The sequence below is a fragment of the Vulpes lagopus genome, chromosome 1, assembly GCF_018345385.1.
Source record: "Vulpes lagopus strain Blue_001 chromosome 1, ASM1834538v1, whole genome shotgun sequence".
NCBI classification, from domain to species: Eukaryota; Metazoa; Chordata; class Mammalia; order Carnivora; family Canidae; genus Vulpes; species Vulpes lagopus.
In genome coordinates, this window is record NC_054824.1 from 164,805,494 (window position 1) to 164,831,267 (window position 25,774).

Here is a 25,774-nt window from a genome sequence, read left to right on the forward strand (position 1 = left end):
TTTTTTGCAACAAATTATCCCTTACAGAGTGTGATTTCTTTTTTTTAAATTGTACATGCATGGTGAGAAATGTTAACTAGAGTTAGTGTAGTGATCATTTCACCGTGTATACGAATACTGAGTTTTATGTTGTACATCTGAAATCAGTATCATTTGTATGTCAGTTACCGCTCAATTTAAAAAAGGAATTTCAAGGGCACCTGTATGTCTCAGTTGGTTGTGCATCTGACACTTGATCCCAGGGTTGTGAGTTCCAGTCCCACATTGGGCATGGAGCCTAGTGTTTTTTGTTGTTGTTTTTTAAGATTTTATTTATTGATTGACTGATTTGAGAGACAGAGAGAGGGAGAGTGTGTATGAGTGAGGTGAGGGGCAGAGGGAGAGAGAACCTCAGACTTTGTGTGTTAAACACGGAGCTGGACTCCAGGCCTGATCCCAGGACCTGAGCCGAAATCAAGAGTCAGACACTAAACAGACTGAGCCACCCAGGCACTCCTGGAACCAAGTTAAAAAAAAAAAAAATTTTTTTTTTAAGTAAAAAAAAAATACTTATCAGATTTACCTAGAGAGGTTTTTTTAATGTTTATGAGCAGGCTATCCCCTCCCCTCCCTCAGAGGTTGTGATTCAAATACAGGCACCTGTGTTTGATTAAAAGCTCCACAGCTGATTTCAATTCATAGCCAGGTTGGCAAATCACTGGTTAAGTGGACTGCAATGTGATAACACATTTTTTTTAATTTAAGGATAATTAACGTACATTGTCATATTAGTTTCAGCGATTCTATGCATTACTCAGTGCTCAGCACAATAATATAATGCTAAGTGATTTAATTCTCTTTAAAATACGAAGAATCGTGTGCATATTGTTAAAGTTCTTTGAGTTTTTTTTTTAGGAAGAAGAAAATAGGAGTCTCCATGATTATTTATTTCTTCTCCATTACAGCCCATTATATAAAACAGTAGGAGAACAGGATAGCATGCATGATAATTAAAAGTACAGACTCTAGAACCAGACCCTGTGAGTTCCAGTCCTGATTCTGCCCTTTACCAGCTGTGCAAACATGGACAGAGTAATAGAACCTCTTTTTCTTTCCTTATCTATAAATAAAGGTGATAGTCCCTGTTCCAGAGAATTGATGTGACAATGGAAGAGATAATTTCTATAAAACACTTAGCATGTAATAATCATAAATGGTAGTTTGGTGTTGCAGGTATCCTCGTTATTATGTTTTTATCATTATTATTAAGATTCCTGGTGGTTATCACTAAGAACCAGAGATACACTTTGTATTAGAAACTTAAGCTACCATGTAAACATCCCTGAGCTGTTTTTTTGGCCTTTCTGGTCGAGACTGCTATTTGCACAAAACCTGTTCTCTGCTATCCCATCCAATGTCATCATATGAAGAAATGGAATACTTGTGGGTGTCCAGACTCCTTGAACAGAGAGAAATCCATTCTCCTATTATAATAGTAAGAAGAAAATTTTAAAATAATAGAGAATAAATTTGCTGAAGTAAAGAAAAGGTGGGGAGACTGAATGGCTTTACTTTCTGAAAATTCACCACATTTGTGTACTTAGCACCAATTTGTTCAGATTGAAGTAAGTGTTGAGGGCATGCCAACTTGAAAGGTCTGCTTGTTTGAGTGAGGTACTACAGTCTCAGTGATACCAATTGGATGTATTAAAGTGACTCTGGGGATTTGTATTTCAAAGCAGCTAAATGGTAGTGACTGTCAGTACATAAGCTTTCAAGCTGTAAAAACAGGAGACAGCAGAAAATGTCCTACTGGAAAGCAGGTAGATGAAGTCCATAAAACGCCCAGGCGCTATGGTGTTGGCAACTATATAAATGCAGTCTATAATTTTCTTCTCTTCGTTCTTGTCACTTTTCCTTTACAAAATGGTTCTCTACCCATATCTTTAAGATCCCATTGCCTTTAGGAGTCCAGCAGCAAAACATACAATCCCATTTTCATGAAGCCTTTTCTCTTTCACCTTTTGCCATTTGTTTTTGAGGTCCTTCTTTACTGAATCCGTACACATCTATTGCCTAATACTGCTCTTTCCTTCCCATTCAGTTCCTTAAATGTCTTCTCTGCTCCTGTAGAAAAGGAATTCTCCTAATTTAGAATTTATAGCATAAAGAGTTAAGTTATTTGCTTATTTTATTCATTAATAACTTGAGCCACTGATATCCTGTCTTATTTATTGTCATCATTTACACAATGTAAAGGCAAACAGATGAGAGTGAAGCAGGCTGATTCACAGCAGCACCCTGAGATTTCACTGACATGAATGGGTGCATGAACACAGTTTGGTGTGTATTCAATTTTCTGTTATGCTTTGTTGGAATGTTATTGATTTTTAAAAAGGTTTTTGAAGTGAACTGAAGAATTCCCCTTTTAAGAATATTAGAACACTTGTTTCCTAAATATAATACAAAAATATTAAAGGGGCTTCTGAATAATTGCAATTGGCAGAGCATTCACATTCATTCATGTTTTATAATTCTGTACACAAAATTACTAGGAATTGGCTTGGGTTGCCATTCATGGGAAGTATTCAGGCATACTATATATGCCACACTGCACTCATGAGCATATAATGGTTTTCTGATCTGTCGTAACTAGAAAATTTTGCTATAAGAAGGATATTTTGGTTCTTTACATCATTGTCTACCAAATTAAAACTTTGTCTTTCTACATTTTGTTCTTTTGTATTGAATTTCTGAAATTACTTTCACATTGGTAAGTAGTATTTTTTTCTTTGAAACTTGGCTCCCACATTCATCCAAGAAATTAATAATTGTTACTACCTCAAGGGCTGCCCCAAGGATTAAGAAAGATAAATTCCACATCCAACACTTAGCACAAAGCAAAGACTCAGTAATCACTAAAATTATCATAAAAATACTTCTGCCTCAAAGTAGTGCCTAAATAACTTTTATAGTACATCTTTTTTTATCTTTAGAGAAAGTATTTTGTATCATTCCTTAATGATGGTAACTCATCCTAAGAGTGGCAGACATTATCAGAATTAATGACATTTGAGTCCTGTTATTTATGTTAAGCATGTTAAGCATGCACATATGACATGATGGTATATAAACTTCAGTTAAATGTGCTTGAACAAAAATAAATGCACTTGATACTTATCAATATTTGACCATAATGATAACAGACATAACAGATACCTTTCTCATTTAAGATATTTTCAGAGGCTTTTGTAACCTAACCCTCAGTTAATATGATAAGTATATTAACCTTTACTCTCTTTCCAAACATAATAATATTCCAGAATTATTTTAGTCACAGTCATTATTCAAAATCCTGAAAAGAAAATAATTAAGAAAGTGACAGTAAGTATATCCCCATAAGGTTTCTGTGTGATTTGTACCTTTTGGTGAAGTATGTTTGACCAGGTAGTTTATCACTTCAGAGTGAAAAGCTCAAGTCTTGACGCATAGGTCTACAGAGCTTACGTGGCCTGAGCACACTTACCCCAGTCTCGGGCTTTCTGCTACTCTTTGTTCTAGTCACACCAGTTGTACTGGCCTCCATGCTGCACCTGACCCTAGAAGCTTCATATTGGCTTCCCTCTGCCTGTAGCGTTCTTCCCTAATAAATAGGAGGATGACTTCCACAGCTCATCTTCTCAACACAACTACCCATTCACTATAATTACCATAGTGGAATTACTACAACTCTTCATCTCTTTTACACTGTCCTATTTTTTTGTCCTCCTTGAAATATCTTTTGACATTTGCTTCCTGATAAGTGAATTAAGGCCATGAACAAGACAACTATAAGGTTCTAAAGGCATAGGTTGACTTCTATCTGTTGAAGAAGACAAGCACATCCTCCACCAAAAGTGCTTTTGTCCCAGCTGCCAATTTCTTTGCCACACTTTTGTCCCAGCTGCCAATTTCTTTGCCACACTTTTGTCCCAGCTGCCAATTTCTTTGCCACACTTTTGTCCCAGCTGCCAATTTCTTTGCCACACTTTCCAAAGAAGGCACATCAACGGAGAGAAAAATATGTATTACATAGAATAAATGACGTTATGATACCAGACTTTGGATTTAGAGAGCCCCTTTCTTCCAAAAAGCTAATTTTACATCAAAGCATATAAATTCATTCATCTTGCCTTCATCTCTGGTTGGTCTGAACATCCCAGTTTATTAATGAAGACCAGAGCAGAAAAGGTGAGATGGCTTACACAAGATCACATAGATAGTTGATAGAGATGCTAAGAAAAGCACCCAGATGAAAAAAAAAAGAAAAGAAAAGCACCCAGATGTTCTCTTTGTTCAGTATATGTTCCACATGGAGCTGTATTGCCGGTTATCTTTTATTAAGAGAAGTCACCTCATCTTGGTGCATATCCAATGGTAAAAGAAATGAAATAAATTTAAAACTTAATCAGGTCTTTATATTTTAAAACTTTTTTTGCCTTTCTATCTGAAGATGAAAAATATTTTTAGAGGATGAGAAAGTGAACAGGACAGTTTCAGACCTTTACTGAAACAATATTATAAGTCTCTATCTCAGTCTTAGAGGGCTAGCATATTTTAAAATGACTGTAATTAAATATTATAACTATGAAAGGAACAATTTTTACAGCGGGTGAAAATAATGCGGTATATGTAGCATGAGTGGGAGCAGGGAAGAGAGCTGTCTAATTTTGGTCTACTGGAACCAGTATAGATTTTCTTTCTAACTCAGCAGAAATGTGGCTTTAAGAGCATAGTAGCAGCTTTCCTTTTGGCCTGGAGATTTAAAGTTAAAGGTAGCTGGACCAGTTTAATATGCAGGCTTGCCTGTGACTAATCCAACGAGCTATTAATTCGGTCCTTGCTGATGCTGCTACCTGGTTGTACGTGGCCATTGGTGCTTGGGGTATATATCCTTCTCTCAGCTTTGAAATGGTTCTGAATCTTCTGAAAATGAAAGAACTTGGGTATTAGAGGGCCTTTTGTGCATCAGGAGATAAGTTGCATTGTTGTGGGAGCTGAGAAAGAAGTGTAGACCTCTCATCATTTGTTGATTTAGCTTATTCCCTCTTTCCACTCTTAGTGGCAGTTCAAGAAAAATTTAATTTCTTCTTTTTGAACCCAGTGGTATTCTTTAAGCTACACCAGAGTTGTGGTTTTTTTTTTTTCATGATGCAGAAAGAGAATCTAAAAGAGGAAGAAGTACAACAAATAACATATTTGTTAGAGTTTAAAATATGGCTGCTCATTTTAGCCAATATAATTTTACATTGTTAAAAGCCTGGAAGTGTATTTATTTAGTGAGTTCATATGCCTGAAAACTAAAATTAGATATTTGAAAGAAAATGAGGAAATAAGTTTCCATTTTTTTCCTTATCCAGAACATTGCAAATTAAGGAAAACTGTTTACTGGATCATTTTATTCTTGCTAATGGAACTTATTTTCTCCTAGTTTGGTTTCTCCATCAATTATTCAGAGATTAAGCTATGTTATACTGTAATATTCGATCTCATGTATCTTCTAATTATAGGTCATTATCAGAAGAAGGATGAGATTTTCATCTATCTTCACCAGCCCATCTCCCTACCAGCCTGCCCCCCATATAGTAGAAATGCCTAACTTGGATAATCACTCTTTAAAGTCACCTTCCAAAAAAGTCTGAAGGTCTTGTTGTTCAGTGTGCTTTGCAAAGCTGACTTGTTTAAAATTGGGGCTTTGTGCCATTGCCTTGAATTTTAGCTAATTATACTGCCATTTTTTTAGAAGTCGTGTGTGCCTACTTCAGAAAATGGCTTTGTACATTAAGGCTCATTTAACCACTGATGGTTAGAGAGAAGTTGAGAGACTTACAGTTATTGGTTGTAATTTTAAAAGTGATAGCGTGGGACTTCCTTGTACTGCAGGCGTATAAGACGCTATGTTGGCAACCTCTCAGTCATTAGGAATGTTGTAATTTGGCTTATGTTTTACGGGTCAAGATATCACACAGAAGATCTGTTTAGTCATGGAAAGAAAATCAGTGTCCAGCGTGCAAAGGTAGTAATAGGGTAAGCACTTCCAATCGGATTTTCATAGGAGGGATTGATTTGTGTTCATTCCTAGGTCTGTGTAAAATGGTGTCCTTTTGGCACTAGCTGAATATAAATTTCAGTAAATGTTTTTTCTTGCTGCAGATTAGTGCACTACAGTGAAATTTTCTGTAACTGAGGGGAGGCAGTGGTTGGGCGTCTGCTAATAGCCTGAAAGTAACTAATGAGGATGTGCAGTCGGAACGATTGATTGAATAGCTGCAGTCCTGTGTGTTTCTTTCTCGCTTGCTCTCTGCAAGCTGTAGAGAGGGAGGGGGAAGAGCAAGACACAGGGAGGGAGCGAGAGAAAAAACGCTTTCTGTTAAGTGGAAGTAGCACGGATCCCAGGGGCCAGGAGGCCAGAAATGGAAGTTTAAACTGCATCTATCTTTTAAAGGGAGAACAGCAGGAATCAAAATGTCAGTCTCCGGAGTCACGATTTACTCCTTATTTTTTAAGATCTGGAAGATAATACAGAGTACTTTTTTTAGGATGTATTTTTTTCCTTGTCCATGTTGAGATTATCTAATGTTATCTGAGAAGCTGGATTCCTATATGTCTGTCAGTTGAAGTGGAGATGGGAAGCAGTTGTGATAAAGGTATAATATGTGTATATCTATCATCTGTGTGTGCGTGTGTATGTGCATATATATATATGCATATATTTATATCACTATGAAAAAATTGTCTAAATGTAACCTTAATGTAGTGTATAGTAACTAAATTAGGAAATACCACCTCATCTGCAGAATCCGAAGCTTGTTAGGTCAGTTTGAACAGGTTTAGGATTCCAGAGAAAGATCTTAGTAAGGTCATCTTGCCAGCACAAGGAGAAGCTGATCTATTTTTATATCTGCATAGGCATATATGTTATTTTATCCTAGCCGCTTTCGGTTGTCTCGTGGCCCTTTGGTTGCAGTCTGGTGAATCATCTTATCTGCACGGAACTGAACTTTGACCTTCGTGCAGACACCAGCAAATCATGTGCAACACTAGACTATACGCTGTTCACAAGAATATCAAAAATTTCTTTGGATTCTATTAACTCCTATATTGCTGACAAACAGAGAAGTAGGTCCATACACTGTGAGATGCAGATAGTAAGTGAATTTATAGATATTAAGTATAGCCCAGAAAAATTTACTTTCTCTATGTGCCCAGATAGAATTATAATCTGTCATGCTAAAGCAGATTTCTTATGTATGACCGGGTCTCCCTCGTCCCTTGATTATGTGGAGATAGAACGTGATGTACCTTTAAAGCGAACTGATTATTTTTGTGGTGGTGGGGGGGGGGTGGAAATCCCACTAATTTACGGTTTAGTCAAAGATCCTAAATTTTGGTGTCTTTATGACATTTTTTTTTCTTCTTTTGCAGAGGTGCCGGCAGAAAGGTCCCCACGCAGACGGAGTATCTCAGGGACCAGTACATCAGAGAAACCCAACTCCATGGACACTGTAAATACCTCACCCTTCAAAGTACCAGTAAGTACTCCTCTTCTCCGAAAGATATTTTATTTTTCTCTCCTTTCTTCTTGGGGTTAGAGACAGTTACTAAGGAATCAAAACATTTTGCTCAAGAATTTCTTTATAATACTGAAGTTAAAAGGACAGAGTTATCAACTTACATAGATTAACTGTGGTTAACCTCCACTACTTTCAGTAGCAGGTTTATTAGATTTTAGGGAATAATTATTTTTACTTATGGGAGATTTCTAAAATGTATAAAAAAATATGTTAAATTCAAAGTCTTCTGAACTATAGAGTGCAAATCTTTGCAGGATGCCCTTTTATCAAGTTACGAAAGAAAACCTGTCACCGTTCCATAAGATGCTGTTAGATTTTTTTTTTTCTTAACAAGTGGGAGAAGTTTTTTGGGATTTTGTGTTATTTTTCTTGGGCTAGAGTATAATCAGTGAATGATGGGACTCATATAAACAGTAAATGGTGGGACTTATAAAGTTGCATGGCAGATTATCAGAGACAATTGTGAGTTCTAATCCTGAGACCTGGCCTGTGCTTTGCTTAAGCCATCTTTTAGATGACCATCTAAGTGCTTAAGAAATGCCCTGGATGAAATAGCCCAGTTTAAAATATTCCTTAAACTGATGAGGCAGTACTAAGAATCAGTATTAAATCTTAAATGCTGAAATCAGGAGGCTCTAAGTGATCAGGTCAGCTAATCACCAGTTGCACTCCTAGTTTGGACCTTTTTGATATAAGTCTGAGTAACCCAGATTTTGATTCATCCATTTTCTATGTTTATTGACTTAAGAAAGAGACTAAGTGTATCATTTTATTAAAATGTATTGTTTTTAAACTTGAAAAGAATTACTGCCATGAGGTTGGTCATTATTGTAGGTACAGAGGAAATCAATATGAGTAGAAGTAGACTTTTCTATTGGAGAAAAAAAAAGATTATTTTCTTTTAATTCAGTAAGTTAATATGTTGTATTCTTTATTTATGTATCCCAATACATTTTTTTAAGTTTGGATGACTTTTTTAAGTTGAACTGATATTTTGAGATATATAAGTTGGCATTCATTTGTAAATTAACCAAAGTGAATGTTTTATGTTTATGTTTATTAACCCTGAGAACAAGATATTTCCCCTTATTGTATTTCAGTGATCTATAGAGTTCATGGATATCTATCTGTTACTATGACACCTTTCAAATGTTACCAATTCTCTCATTTTTAAAGATCAGAAGCAAGATTGTATTAATATTCTAACCAAATTGTGACAGGAATTATAAAATATCAGACTTCATCCCTTTTCCTGAATTCTTTGTTCCATAGACATGGCTTCTCACTTAAATGTTGGGTTGTTTGTTGTTTGTTTGTTTTTTAATGAATGAAAAAAGGCATTGTTTTTCCTCCTTCCTCCCCTTCTTGTTTTCCTGATGAAACAAATCAAATAAAGTAAAACTGACCATACATATACAGTGTTTGGTGAAAAGAATTGAGTTAGAATTTGAAATATTGATACCATCATGCTAGAATAAATTTATACATATTTTTTAAAGTCAATAACTGAAGAAAGAGATACCTCTATAATATAAAACATTCAGGTACTTATATTGAATCTAAAGTTCATGGCTGGAATTTTAAAATTTAAATTAATTAGGAACAACAATTTTCATTTATATTTAAACAGTTGATAGCTGATTTAAGGTTTACCTTCCTAATAGAACTAGTTATTCTTGAGTAAAAGTAATAAACCAATGATGCATATACATGACCACTAGCACTGCTTACAAACCATGTACTTAGTTGTCATTTTTCTGACAATCTCAGCCACCTCATGGATTTAGAAATATTGAAGGAAAGAGGGGCCACTGACTGGCAGCCTACAGTCACAAAGCCCATGCACCTAGCTGTGTAGGAGAGTTTAACCAGTCCTTATCTACACAGTTATTTGAAAAATAACTATCAGAACACACTGGTTGTAATTTTTCAAAAGATGACAGTGAGTCAAGAAAGGAGTCATAAAAACAATCCAAATCACTCAGGATAAAGGCAAATAGCCCAATATTTATCAGTAGTCCTTAAGAATACTGTTGTATTACAGGATGGATGGTATACAGTAATTGACATTGATAATAATGATCCTGAATCACTAAGAAGTGGAATTATATTGTGCTGAGCTTCTCTTTAAAGTGTAACTGTGTAATATTGTATGATATATATCCATTGAGAATATTTTAAATCTTGAAAATATGTGATGCTTATAAAACTTGTTATCCAGAAAAATCTGGTTTGTGAATACCTTATTCCATGATAATGCTGTATAAATAATTTATATTCTTTTACAAGAAACCAAAATATGCTGGCTAGATGAACTGCAGTACCTCATATATCTGTGAAAGTACACAGTATGTTTTAAATTTCCATAGAATACCGATAGCTAATGTGATTTACTTAAATGTAATGCCAATAATAATTATGTCTAGTTTTCAGATCAACACAAAATATTTTTGTGGTTGATATCACAACAGAGTCTCTGAATATGGAAAAGCAGAACAAAAAGGAACCAAACTTTGAGATACTTAACTAAGTTAATTATCTAGTGTTTTATGTTATTAACATGATTGTTTCCATAGAAATGATCCATGTTAACTTTATGAAGGAGCAGAAGTGACTTTTAAGGACAAGTTCTTGTGGTTCTAGGATTCAGGGGTCTTTACTGTGGTGAACCACAAGTTCACTACTTATCAAGTAGACTCTCCAAAGGGCTTGTTCTTCCCAGCTCCATTTTCGGGCAAATACTGAAGAGCAGATAAAGAAGTTTTTAGCAAGCCTCGACTGAAATTATTGACAATAACACACTTACTGAATGCTTACTTTGGGCCAAGTATTAGTGATTCACCAATTATTGAAACTTTCTTGGCACCAGGTTCTGGGGAAACAGAAATGAACACAACAGAATTTTCCATTCCCAGAGCATTTCTAGTCTAGTAGCAAGAGACAGAAAAACAACCAGATTCACAAGGAGGTAGATAAGCGTGGTGACACTGGTTTTTAACAATGCATTGTATAAGCTAAGGCTTTGCCGGGGAGCCAGTATTTGAGCTGTTTCAAAGGCTGAATGAAAATAATTGACAGGCAGAAGAGTATTCCAGGCTGAGGCAATAGCATTTTAGAAAGACACACTTCACGAAGTGACTGAGGCGTCCAGGGAATGTAGAAAGGGTTCAGTGAGGCACGAGCCAAAAAGCATGTAGGCAAAAATAGCAAGAGAGAAGGATGGGGAGGTAGGTTGGGGCAAGACTGTGAATGTTTGTTTGCCTAGCTTAACTAAATTTGGCAAGTGTTAGAGGTTTGTTTTTTGAAATATTTATCTTGGCTCAAAAACTAAACCAAAAAAAAGCTAGTCTCATGGATTCTCCAAAAGGGCCTTCTTCTCACCTCCATTTGTATAAATACTGGTATTGGTAAGTTAACTTGGCTTTTCCCTAAGTGACTTTTTCCTCTTGCTATCAATATTGCAACTCAGGGCTATAGGTCAAGGACTGCCTGCCATTCAATAGAGGGCCATCCCAGCACCCACCCACTAGTTCTAGAGTAGTGGTTAGCTTGAGGGAGATCCAGGAGAAGCAGGCATGTAAGAGTCGCTTGTGTCCCGCTGGCTGCTGCTGGATATGGCAGGAAGGAGCCAAGGAGTAACTATAGCAGTGAACCCAAATCAGGGAAGCCCAAAACCTTTGTATATCTTTCTCAACTCCCAAAATGTATATTTTTAAAAACTTCAAGTGGATAACCAGTACAACAGTATATTCACATATATTTCTTAGTCTAAGCCACCTTTACATCAGTGGTAAACAGCAGAGTCAATACATTTAAAAATAAAGATAAACATAAGAGGGAACTTACATGGCCCAACATATAGGTAAGGCAAGGTCCTGGTTTTTAGGGATGTCTCAGTATATTTGTACTTTTGTCTATTCATAGCTGTAAGGAAAAGCAGAGAGATCTGCAGGGTAGTTTTTCTGTTTCTTGTATTGATTCCATATTTCTTTACCTTAATTCCAGTTGCAACTCTTTGTGGGTTGTGTCCCTCATTAGACATTATGTAAGTATCTTGTCTTTGTAGCTACTTCAGTGCCTAACACAGTACTTTGCACACAGTAAGCACTCAACAAATAATTGTTAAATGGATAAGATATGCATGAATTATTGAATGACCAGGATGAAGTGAGTATCTCGCATTTACTCTCTTGGTATTACTGATGGTATCTCACTCTAGTGGATTACTAAACCATTTAATAATCACTAGGCAATCATTTGGAGTAAATGAGTGTACCTGTGCAGAAAAGTTACATTTTTTCTTCAACCTAGAGATTTTAATATGTATTTGGAATTCGGGGCTATGGTATTTTATGTATATAGTATATATATATATGCTGTCGCTACTTACATTGTGAAGTGAAACTAGATAGAATTTTTTATTTAATGATTTGTTTCTGTGGATATTTCTTTTTTTTTTTTTTTCTGTGGATATTTCTTTGAGTCTTTTAGGTGCCATACAAATGTATAAGCTCACAATGTTTTTGCGGATTTGAGTTTTGACTATTAGCTTCTTCAAGAACCATTTTAGTTATTTGAATAGTTTTAGCCTCTTTTTAAAGATGCTATTTTTCTTTCTTTTCTTTTTTTTTTTAGTATCTTGCTAGACTTTTTACATTTGTCATATTTGTGTTTTCCTCTAATTAAAACATCCATTATATGTCTTATACATTGTTAAAACTAGATTCAAATGATATTATGGGGGTGATTAGGAAGGAATGAGTAAACTAATGAAAGTTATCCAGGTACTTAAATTTAATTCAGAAAGGGAAAATGATCATGCCTTGTATATATTTCGTTCACATTGCCTGAGTTTTTGAAACATGCTTCTTTCTTTAATGTTCTATTTATAAAGTGACTATTGATATTTATGATTTTTATATCACTTCTCCTTAGACGATGCCATTAATTTGGCTTTGGCTAAAAGAAAGCTGCTTGTGTTCCGGGCCAGGTGCTTGGCTTAGTGTTCTCATTTCCATAACACAATGGTCTGAGTTGGCCTTCCATGTAAATGTAACACAATGCAGTCGCAGCTGCTTCGTTTGTATTAGCTTTGAGCTTGGCTCTGAAAGAATTCAGGCACTAAAATATATGCCAAGACAACCAGAAAGCATAGTTGAACTAAGGCAGTAGCTGACTATTCCTTTGTAACCCTTCTTGTTCCTGTCACAGTGACACCTGAGCATTCCCAATCAGATATATAGTAGATAGAAAAGACTGTCAAAAGATGAAAATTTTGCATAGTTTTTAGAAGAGGTAAAGCTTTGGAAGAATAAATATAGACTAAGTTAAATTTTTATGTAAAAAGAAATATTACACCCTTTCTTAAGTATTGAGATGTGAGGCTCAGTTGGGTATTGGTCTCTGTTTTGAATAGAATCCTCAATGAGAGCAATAAGATCCTCAATAAGATTTTTGTTTTTCCAACTTAAACAAAGAGACAAAGCTTCATGACCACTGGTAAAGATCAAATATTTACCAATAATACCAATAATCAAATATGATTATTGTCAAAACCAGTGGTTTTCAACTCTGGCTATACCTAAATATTACCTAAGGAACGTCCCCCAAAACAAACACACATACAAGACTAATGCCTGGGCTCTACCTCAAACCAGTTAAATCAAAATCTCTAGACTAGAACCCAGTATTCTGTATTTTTAAAAAACCTTCCCAGGTGATTCTAATACGTACCCAGGATTGAGAGCTATTTATCCAAATGATTTGTCAGTATATTTGGAACCCATTTTAGTCCCATGTCTTCCCTGCAGACATCACTGCTTTCTTTTGTACCTTCAAGTCTGGCATAAGAAACTAATAAGCGATATTTTTTCTGTGGCCTGTCATAGCTCACAAATGCTGCATTGTATATTAGTTGTCCTTCCAAGTGTTTGACACCGTCAGTTCAGATGACAAGTCTACATTTACAAAATACTTTATTGTGGCATAGTGACCTTTGATGAGCCTAAGAATCTAGTTTTAGGCGTGAAATAATCAATTTGAATTTATAGCATCCAAGGTGCAATACCATTTTAATTTTTGTATTCCTCATTGCATTTGCATCCCTGGACACTTTAAGTTCTATCCTCTGCTACTTAACGATTCTATATCCAACTTTTCTTCTCTTTACTGACCATCTGTGTAGAGTTAAAGTCCAAAGTAGGATCACCCTGAAGTGGTACTTCTTTTTAATAGAGAGTGTATTTATATTCATGTATGTATGAATATATATGAATTATATTCATATTATATGTCTATCAAAATAGTACTACCAGAGTAAAAATAATATAATAAACATAAGAATGTCAGAAAAGGAAAATTATAGTCTGAAGATGTTAAGTATTAACTATACCTTTAAATCATTTTGTAATCAGAAGAGGTGTAATTTTTAAGTTTTTTAATAATAAATATCCTAGAAAATATAAAATTTGAAGCAGAGAAAAAAGGAATAAGGTTAGATACAACCCCTTAAGAGAGGTGGAAAGGAGATAGCAAATACCTGGAAGAAAAGAGAACAGGCATGGCAGGGAATATTGCCCAGGTTCTCAACTTGAAAGAATAAAAGAATGAGGGAAACTCTCCTCGATTTATGGTTATTCATAAAATAGGTTTGCAGTAGTGCTGACTAGTGAAGATGCCAGTGGTATCTTGCCCAGGAGAAGAGGGCTATTTCAGAGAGAGAATGAGAGGAACTCACATAGCTCATTCTTATGGATAGTATACTATAAGCCCCTCTTCCTCAAAGCAAAGATATTTTTCTTCTGCTTTAATGGGGAGTGGAGGGTTAACACCTTTCATTTTACAATTAGAAATAAATGTTTTGAAGGGCTAAAGCCCACTAAAGGAAATGTAACTAACCTCTAAGCACAGCTCTAAGCACACCTCTAAGCATGATATCAGATGCTTTCCTCTTTCACAGAAGTTAAGAAGCTAGAGATATGGAAATGAAACTTTGCCAACTTCTCAATTTTGCTAGTGTTAGCTGAACAGGAAGGTATTTTTGTACATCTCAGCTATACCTATACTCAGCAGGTTACGAGCATTGCTGGTAAATAATAACACTTTGAATGCCTTCTTATTATCAGGCCCATTAATTCTATAACCAAGGCCAGGACCATTCCACAGGATTTTTAAATGTTTGTTTCATATTAAGCACCTACTAATTTCATGTTAAAAGAACTTCATTCCTAGGTTATTATTTTGATTATAATATCACTACAAAATTTTTTGTCAGACTGTTGTAGCTATTAAAAGAAAGGCTCCAAAAGGATTTGAATAGATACATCTTCAAAGAAGATAAACAAATGGCCAATACACACATGAAAAGATGCTCAGCATCATTTGTCATTAGGGAAATGCAGATCAAAACCACAGTGAGATACCACTTCATACATACTAGAATGACTATGATCAAAGAGAGAACACAGTAAGTGTTGACAAGGATGTGGAAAAATTAGAACCCTCCTATATTGCTGAAGGGAATTTAAAATGGCACGGTCACTTTGTAAACAGTTTGACAGTTCCTCAAAGTTAAACATAGACTTACCATATGACCTAATAATTCTACTTCTAAGTATATATACGAGAAAATTGAAAACACACGTTTATACAAAATCTTGTGCGTGAATGTTCATGGGAGCATTATCTGTAACAGCCAAAAAGTGGACACAACCCAAAGTCTATCAACTAAAGAAGGATGGATATACAAAATGTGGTGTCTCTATTGTTCACCCATAAAAAGGAGTGAAGAACTGACATGCTACAACATGGTAGACCCTTAGAAACAATATGCTAAGTGAATGAAACCAGAAACAACAGGCCATATATTGTATGATTCTGTTATTATGAAATGTCCAGAATAGGCAAATCCACAGAGAGAGAAACTACATTAATGGTTGCCAAGGGTTGAGGAGAGAATGTGACTGCTAATTTGTATGGGATACCTTTGGGGGGTGATGAAAATATTCTGGAATTAGACTGTGGTGACTGTTATACAACGTTTTGAATAGACAACAACCACTAACATGTACACTTTAAAAAAGTGAGTTTGAAAAAAAAAGTGAGTTTGGTGATGCATGAATTATATTTCAATAAAGCTGTTTAGAAAATTTAGGAAAAAAGCATAGACAGTATCTGAATGCTTCTTAATACTGATTACAAGTTAAAATGATAATATTTTTGTTATATTGGATTAAATGAAATATATTTTGGGGAGGAAAAAACAACAAATGCATTTCGTTATATATTGGCTACTTATTTTCTATAAGTTTTTTTTTAGACACTCATTAGTGATACTTTGCATATTTGCATTTTTATGCAAACTACCATAATTTTGCCTGCTATAAGGAAGCTTATATAGCTTCATACATTTTTACTCAAGAATATAGAAATAGGAAGCATGACATTTAGTTTTAAAAGAAAAAAAATTATAGCATATGTGAATAATTTTTAATTTTTGAACATTTTTACATCTTAAGAGTTATTCATACCTTATATAGTACACTTTATATATAATCTTCCATAAATTGAGTTGTCTATTAAATAAACTGACTTTTTTCATTTTATATATAGTCCACCTTTGCCTCCATATTCTTACATGATGTTTTAGATGTGGCCTTATTTAATGGATTAATGCTGAGATCTTCATACTAGAAGGACCTTTTCCATGACATTTTATATAGCAATGAAATTCATGATCAACAAAGCAGAAAAGAGAAAGCGATGTTTTGTTGGAGAATCTTCTTCTAAACAGTCTTCTGTGTTCTACTAACACTTAGTTCTGCTGTCTGATCGTAATGTAAATCCAGCTTGCCCCAAACTGTGTTCACTTATGTCTTTCCCCCAAACCATTTCCCCCCTGAATTTCTGTGTAGTACTACAGATTTCTTCAGTTCCCAGAACAGTAGTATTTTCTTTCCTCCCAAATTCAGTTACCAGATCGTCTCTTCTCCTCTCTTCAAATTCATCCATTCCACTGCTCGCCAGCCCCGCTACTATTTACCTCAATGGCCAGTGCTTGTTTTCTTCCTCTGAACCACTTACCAGGACCTGCTTCATGAGCATGAGACCAGTCCAGTGCACAGGCCCTGCATTCAGAAGGACCCTATGGATGGAATTTAACATTCTGTGGTTTTCATCCTAAGATTCTTATCGACCCACCTTTGGATTTGTCTTCTGTGAGTGAGGTCCAGTGGGACAGTGGAGTGTGTGCTGGGACTCAGAGCCAAGGCCTGGCTCAGCCTCCTGTTGCCTCCCCGGGATGGACTCCATACTGCCACTTCCCCACCCCCAGAATCCCAACCAGCCTCTCCCATCTGCCTCACCCAGCCCCTAGCTGTCACTCTCTGACCCTGGCACAGGCCTTTGTACAAGCATAAAAAAAGATAGAGGTTAGCCTGCACACCCTGTGACATCTCGAGGCAGTACTTGGCAGAGCTATCCTTGCTCCTGCTTGTCAGCTTAACTGGTGTCTGGCAGTTAGCCAAAGGCCACCACTCAGTTGGGGCAAGCCTCTTTCCCATCCCTAAGCCAGATACCTAGTGAGTTGCAGAGTCAGCCGTGGGAAGGAAAGAAGCCTGGCTCAACTTCCCTACCCTGGGCCTGGGCCTGGCACATGGGTTTACTGGCTGAAGAAGGGCAACCTAGCAACCAGTGGGGCCACCCATATACTGAGTTGTGGGCAGGGGCCCTGGGCATCTGTGAAGGTCTGCACTTGCCCTGGTGCCTGAGGGAGCATGACACTAAATAGCAAATGAAAAACACCAGAGCAGGGCAGCCCAGGTGGCTCAGTGGTTTAGCGCTGCCTTCGGCCCGGAGTGTGATCCTGGAGACCCAGCATCAAGTGCCCCTTCGGGTTCCCTGTGTGGAGCCTGCTCCTCCCTCTGCCTGTGTCTCTGCCTCTCTCTCTCTCTCTCTCTCTCTCTCTCTCTCTCTCTGTGTGTTCTCATGAATAAATAAATAAAATCTTAAAAAAAAAAGAAAGAAAGAAAAACACCAGAGCAGATGGAGAGAGACAGCCCAAGAAAAGGAAGTTTGCAATTTTAGTACTTTTTAATTTTATTTTATTTATTTATTCATGATAGACACAGAGAGAGAGAGAGAGGCAGAGACACAGGCAGAGGGAGAAGCAAGCCCCATTCAGGGAGCCTGACGTGGGACTGGATCTCAGGTCCCCAGGACCAGGCCCTCGGCTGAAGGTGGTGCTAAACCACTGAGCCACCGGGGCTGCCCGATTTTAGTACTTTAATGGCCCTGAGTTCCTGCCTTTAGAACAAGGGCCCTTGTATTTTGCACTGAGCCCCTCAAAATATGTAGGCAGTTCCATCTAGTACAGTGGAGACTTTAATTCATCTCCTAGCCTCCAGCACCTCTGTCCCCACGTTAGCCTTTGCACTGTTGCTTTAACCCTGATCATTACTTGACTCTCCCTTGCTCAGGGTTATGTAGTAGTTCTCTATGGTCTTGTGCCCATGGACATGACCAAATTATATACATTTTATGTGGCTTGCACAGTGAGTTCTTTGCACTCTCCTCTTTCTCTCCCTTCTTTCTTCTTCTCATTTAAATGTTTCCAGACAGAGCTAGCTTTTCCATCAAAAAGCATCAGTCACCTGCTGAAATCTTTTGAGTTTGACTCATGTTTTATAGGATGATAAAAACCAAAGTTCACTTGGCTCAGAGAACCTTTCATTGTCAAATTTTTGGCTGCCCTTCCAGTTCCATTTCATAATAGCCAATATCCCCATTCCCACCCCCAGATCTCTCAGCCTCCAAACTTAGAGGGTGCTCCACCTTAGTGCTCCATATTTACCAAACTTAAGAGTTCCCCAAACAAGTTTTCTCAGGTATCTTTGCACATTTCTGCCTAAAAAGGCCACCTTCTATGCTTCCTAAAAGTATTTTCATCCTTTAAAATTCAGCTCCAGTGTCTCACTACCTCTTCTAGGCAACATTAGCCTTGACCTTCTCTATCTTTCCATAGAGGTGTGCATTTATTGGTTATAGTACTCACTGTAGGGTCATCATTTGCATGGTTGCCTTCCCTGGTATGTAATATTCTAGGTGGCGGTCTCCAGAATAGGATGTATGTATCTCAGAGGGTACTAAATATGATCCATATGAGTTGCAGAAAGAAAATACTTCATTTTTAAAATTTTACTCTTTAAATTTTTATGTTATCAAATGTTTTATAATCCTACATTAGAACAATTCTTGTATTTTATAAGTAAATAATTTTAGGAATGTATACTAACAATATTTTACTCATTTGATACATAGTCAAAACAATTTAGAAACCACTGTTCTAGAAGATCAGGATTGTATCTTACTAATCTTAAAATTCCAGGTTTGACCTTTTCTTTTTCCTGACCTGTTTATGAAAATTCACTCATGATTACCCAGAGTATGCCCATTGCAAAGATATTAACCTCTTAAGCCAGAACATCTCCATCTTAGTTGATGGTTTAAAATTAATCAGTGTTGTGAAATGTTTTTTTTTAAGGGTCTGCATTAATCTCTTAAGTAAAATAGAATTAAAGGAGGAATGTAGTGAGTAGAAGGAAATGATTTTCTATGGAAGTCCTGTGAGATTAATGATAGAGTAATTCATGGGGACTATCTTAGTTGGCTTCTTACTCAAGGAGTAATTGGATGTATAGGAATGTTGTCTGCTCTCAGCTTTTTGAAAGTTAAATGAGAAAAAGATAATCGCTCTAGCAGAAGTGAAGGTCAAAACCTGATGCTCTGTCCTTACGCTAACTGGGCCCCATATCTTATGCAGTCAGTGAGACCGTTGTCACTCAAGAGCTCTTCTCCATTAAAATCAGGTGCCCACAGTTGGAAAAGGCTCTGCACTCTTCCAACCATATTATCTACAGCCTGTGTTACCTGCCTTTGAATTTTGCCAGAGTATCAGTACAAAGATTTTATATTATTAGCATTTAGGAACTTGTACATAAAAACAGGCAAAGGAGTGATAAGAACTGTATTTTTTAAATGTATGTTCAGTTAGTGTCTCATATGTGTGACCAAAAGCAAATTGTTTGACCTACTCTAAAGCCTATGATGCCTCTTTTATGCTAATGAAATACTATACAGATATTTTAAGATCCTTGGAGATTTGGAAGGGGGGGAGGTACTATATACTAAGGATCAATATGTTAATATTTGGGGCCTAAATTTATGATGAAAAAAAATACTTCCAGCATTAGAAACAGTACAGTTAGGAAATAGCCTTTAGAAGTATACCTAATAAAATCCTTTCCGTGATGTGTTTCTCCTTCACTTCCCCATTTTCTATATTTTTTTAAAAAGTCATCCTGATAGATATTAGTAAAGAATAATTATATTGCTTTATTTGTATCTTTTGCTTACCCCCATTTCCATAATAATGAGTTTTAGGTGCATTTTGTTTCACCAGAGGCAGTAAGAATTTTATTTTTTTAAATTATTACTAGGCTCTAAAGCCCCCCCCTCCCATCTGTGATGCTTTTATTCTTAGAGTCCTAGAAATGAGAGATGGAAAACTTCAATTAAATTCATCTAGTCCATCTCCCCTGACAATGAAAAAGTGTCTCTCACATTATATTATCTGATGCTTTTTCAGGCTTCCCTGATAACCTCTGGGACATTGTCCAATAGACTAATAGACCTCACTTCGGGAGAATGTTCTCTTTCTTAGTTTTGACCCATCATTTCTCATTATTTTATCCCTTAAAGCCATTTTTCTTATATTCGTATTCTGTGAACTTAAGATCAGCAGTCTCTGCCAGTCACAAGAAAATCAACATATATCTCATTAGCAGGAACTGAGGTGGTCTACAGAAGTGAATATTCCAGATACTAAACTTTTCCCCTTTAAACACAGATTTAACTTAACTTTAATAATTTTAAGGAGTTTTCCCCCCTTGAATGTATTAGATATTTTCACTACTTTCTTGAATATATTGGACTTTTCTTAATAATTCAGGTTAATCATTATCATTCTGCAAGTATATTATTAAGTAATCTACTGTATGCTAAGCATTGAAGAAGTACAAAGATGAATTTAGTAATGTTTGCCTTCAGGAGTTAAGTCTCAGCAGGGTATATAAAATAGGAGTTAAGACTCAGTAGGAGATATGGCATAGGAATAGAACTAATTATTGGTCAAGACAGAGGAAAACAGTAATATAAACAAAAGAGCTTAGATAATCACAGGCAAGAGACTATATAACTCCTATTAGAGAAATCAGGAATAGTTTCCTGAGGAGTTGGCATTTGAAACAAATAGTGTAGGAACAAGTGAGTAGTGGCCATTTCGAAAAAAAAGATAAAATGAGATGTGTATTTCACACCTCACATAAGGGTGAACTCCAAATGGATTAGGGATCTAAATGTAAAATAAAAAATAAACCATACAAGTACTACAAGCAAGCATTGATAGCCTTAATGTAGGAAAAAACTTTCCGTAATGGTTACTGACAAGCCAGAGGCAAGAATGTTTTTAAAAATTGTGTGGTGGGGCAGCCCGGTGGCTCAGTGGTTTGGCGCCGCCTTCAGCCCGGGGCATGATCCTGGGAACTCCGGATCGAGTCCCAAGTTGGACTCCCTGCATGGAGCCTGCTTCTCCCTCTGCCTGTGTCTCTGCCATTCTCTCTCTCTCTCTCTCTCATGAATAAATAAAAAAATATTTTTAAAAATTGTGTGGTGGAGTGCCTGGGTGACTCAGTTGGCTGAGTTTCAGTTTGGGGTTGTGGGATCAGCCCCACATCAGGTTCATACTTTGTGCGGAGTCTGCTAGGGATTCTCTCTCTCTCCCCCTTCCTCTGCTGCTTCCCCGACTCACGCACGCACATACGTGTGCACACTTTCTCTCTCCAGCCTGTAAAATAACTCTTTTTTAAAAATTATGTGGCAAAAAAAACATCATAACAAAGTTAAAGACAATCAGCTGAGAGAAAACATTCACAACATATGAAGGACCATTAAAATTTGAGGGACAAATGACCAAAACCCAATGGAAAAACTGGGGGAAAAGTTTGAACAGTAGTTTCCAAATGCTATAAAAATTGTCCTAAACAGATAGAATGTTCAAACCTACTTATAATCAGAGAAATGCAAATTAGAACAATATTTTGATACTATCTCACCTTTTAGACTAGCAAAAACTATACAGTATGACAAATTTTGTTGGTGAGGTCATAGGAAACAGTCTGATACATTGCTGATGGGAATACAAACTAGTACAATCCTTCTAGAGGAGATTTTGGCACAGCTACCTACATGCTTACCATTTGACCCAGCAATCTCATTTCTAACCGTGTACCCTGCAGGTGTACCTCCAGCAGTATGAAAATACAGATGCACAAGATATTCTTTGCAGCACTGTTTATAATTGCAAAATATTGGGAACAATCTAAATGCCCACTTGTAAGAAAATAATTATATAAACTATGTGTGGAAGAAAGGTAGAATAATGGCCCCCAAGATGTCCACATCTTACACAGAATCTGTAATTATGCCATTTTACATGGCAAAAGAGACTTTTGCAGATGGGATTAAGGCTAAAGACCTTGAGGTGAGAAGAGTACCATCAATTATCTAGGTGGGTTCAATCTAATCCCAAGGCCTTAAAACAGAACCTTTCAGAAAGATGTGACATTGCTAGCCTTGAAGATAGAGGGAGAGAATCATAAACCAAGAAGTGCGGGTGGCTTTTGGAGATGGAAGAGGCTCGAAAACAGATTCTCTCCTATGGCCTTTAGAAAGGAATATAGCCCTACAGACACCTTGATTTTAGCCAGGTGAGACCTATGGACTTTTGACCCACAGAACTATAAGATAACAAGATTTGTACTGTTTGAGCCACCTTATTGTGATAATTTGTTATTGTGGCAATAGAAAATTAATATGGTGGAAAACTGGTGAAATTAGAATTGGATCTGTAATTTGTTGGTATGCTACCCTATGTTAATTTTCTCATTTTCATAATTTTACTATGGTTATGTAAAATGTTAACATTAGGGGAAGCTGTGCAAGAGAAAACTCTCCACTATTTTTCTGAATTTTCTGTAAAATCTAAAATTACATAGAAAGGAAAAAAAAAGGGATTCCTTCTCAAGTTCCCTCCACCACTCCATCTCTCATCTCATCTTATCCTTTTAAAAAGTTGCCATGTCTCCATGCTATTTGTTTGTGAATTTCCAACGAAGCTTTTAATTCTGTGGTTCCAAAACCATATGTCCACGTAAAAGACTTGTTCACACATTTCTTTTTTTGAGCAGATTTATTCCTAAGATCCAAACTGGAAACAACCCAAATGTCCATCAGTTGCCAAATGGGTAAACATATTTTGGTATATCCATATGTGGAATCAAAAGGAATGGACTACTGATACATGCAATAGCATGGATCAATTCCCAAAGCAGTGTGCTAAGTGATAAAAGACTCCATTCTGCATAATTCTATTTCTATAACAGTATGTAAAAGATAAAACTGTAGGGACAAAGCAGGTTAGTGGTTACTAGGGGCTGAGGGAGGAGGAGTGGATTGACTGTAAAGTGGCATAAAGGAATGTTTGGGTGGTAGATATCCGTATCTCAGCAGTAGCATATATACTTGTTAACACTCATCAGACTGTAAACCTAAATATAGTGAATTTTCCTTTCATAAATTATACCTCAATAAACTCAATGTTTTTTTAAAAAAAGTTACATTTATAACATATAAAAGTTGAAAGTAAAAGGTTTGAAAAAATTTAACAGGAAGGTAATAACCAAAAAAAATCTGATATAACAATGTTCTATCAAATGAAAATGAATCTCTGAAGACAAAGAATATTCTGGGGTGGGGGTGGGGGGTAGATTCCTGGGTGGCTCAGTGGTTTGGCGCCTGCCTTAGGCCCAGGGCATGGTCCTGGAGCCCCGGGATCGAGTCCCACATTGGGCTCCCTACACAGAGCCTGCTTCTCCCTCTGCCTCTCTCTCTCTCTCTCTCTCTCTCTCTGCCTCTCTCTCTCTCTCTCTCTCTCTCTCTCTCTTTCTCTGTGTCTCTCATGAATAAATAAAATCTTAAAAAAAAACAAAAGAATATTCTTAGGGGTAGAAAAGATATTTGCCCTCCCAAACAAATCTTAATATATCAGTATGTCATACATATCATAATAATTTTAATAGCATGTATATATAATACATATACATATTTTACTTTTATACTTTAATATCTAATAATATATCAATTATTATTAGTAAGTTCGATAATGTGAGTTCGATCTGATTAATGGATATGTGGTTAATGTATTAATGTATGTGCTTTTATATGTTTTAAAGTTTCATAATGTTTTACTTTATTAAATAAAAGGGAATCATGAGATGTTTATCAAAAATGCAGATCACTGCTCGACACCCAAAGATTCTGATTCATCAGCTCTGGGCTAGTAAAACAATCATAATTTATTATAGGACCTTTTCTTTTTCCCTTTGATGCTTTAATTTGCAAAACAAAAACAAAAACAAACAAAAATCCCCACTAGGGGGGATGTTACCCACACTGAAACTGCTTGTTAACTAGAGAGCACTTTGCAACGATTTCTTTTGTTGTTATCCTTGTTACCTAGAGTTTCCCTTTGTATTTGGACTTCCAAAACTGGAAGATAAACTAAGGAAATGAAATATGATGACTGCAACGTGGAGTTTAACATTTTCAGTTACCCTTCCTTTTCCTTCTTTCTTGTTAATTGTCCACAACTGAATTCTAGTGAACATTTTCAGAACATCTGTAAGTTCCTAAAGTATATTAAAAGATAAGGAAATGAATCATTTATATAGGACATCACCCTTCTCATAACTGCAATCCATAATTCCATGAACTGCTAAAACACACAAATACACAGAAATGAGTCTACTAATTAGGGGAAAACTTAAGAAGCCAGGATGAGAACAATTCTCACCTGGGTCCTTTCTAGTAGACAAGGTAGCATTTTCTTATTGTGAGGCATGTAATATTTTAAGGAACTGCTCGTAAAGTTACTTAAATCATCTGGATTTCCTTAATCCATGGCGCAGCCTTTGATAAGAAAAAGTCTCACACTGGATGGTAGCAGGTTTGGGTTGCAGATCATGGTGTTTTTGTGTAAAAGGTGATGACATGCTTTTCTGTCTCCACTCCCCCACCCCCACCCCCACCCCCGTCTTAAGGGACCAGAGGCAGCCCAAGGACGAGGGCAAGTCGGCGGCTCTCGTTACCATCATGGAGGCTTCTGAGAGCGGTTGCATAGCAGCAGTTTTATTTCAGTTACCAGACATGCCCTGATAGCCAAGTTCAGTCTTCGGGGGTTACTCTGGTTTGTAGGTGGAGAACAACTTTTATTCTCTCTTAACATATACCAAGCTCCAGAAAAAGGCAACATTTGGCTTTTCCTTTCCCTGGCAGTTGCTAAATATAAGCCTTATTTTGGCAGAAAAGAGGGAGTACCAACTAATTAAAGTAAGTCCTTTTAGTTGTATCATTTGCTATATGACAATGGAGTTGCTTAAATGATAAGCTCTCTACTGTTTTTCAGAACAGTAGCTGGTAGCAACAGTATTTCCAAGGAGGATTGGATGAGGTAGGATTTGTTATGAGGGTTTTGTTAGTGTCTTTTTAGATGAGGTTGGTGTCAGAAGGAGGAAATCAGTTTATTTATAGTCTTTTCCTTTGTTTCTATTGATGCTATTGGATTTTTAAGTCAGCTCATGGGAGCATCATTCACATAAGATGTAGTTATAGCTTGATGTGAAAGCAGTATATTCCTCTCAATATCCATCTCTTTGTAAATTTTATATTTGAATTTTTTTTTCTGACAGTGACCACTGACTCAGTGGTCATATAAAAGTAATTTCAATATAAAAGTAATTTCAATAGAGTTTTTATTTTACTTCAGTTTAATTATATAGATAGGAGGCTTAGGGGCAAATTTTTCTGCCACATGTCACTTTAGTGGGTGTTTTGGGTTTTTCCCCCTCATATTTTCGAATTGTCATAGTGCATTTCTTTCTTTTTTGTGGTATATAATTCTGTAATAAGAGATGTGTAGAAGTTAAGTACAGCACACATGGAGAAAATGTGTTATATTATAGGGCCTAGAAGTATTTTGAAGAGGAATGAGAACATAGGGAATCGGTGTA

General features: G+C 36.4%; 1 protein-coding gene across 8 annotated transcripts in view; it reads left to right on the plus strand.

Annotated features, from left to right (window-relative positions):
* The window catches only part of RASAL2 (RAS protein activator like 2), a 352,059-nt gene that overhangs the window by 257,910 nt on the left and 68,375 nt on the right, over positions 1-25,774 (plus strand). For 7 of the 8 annotated variants that reach the window (XM_041754415.1, XM_041754427.1, XM_041754435.1 and 4 more), the window contains one exon: positions 7,444-7,550. In XM_041754415.1, coding sequence (XP_041610349.1) covers positions 7,444-7,550 — 107 coding nt within the window. Of the gene's footprint in view, positions 1-6,564; positions 6,666-7,443; positions 7,551-25,774 lie in introns of those variants that run through there. The other variant, XM_041754443.1, reaches the window with a different exon arrangement.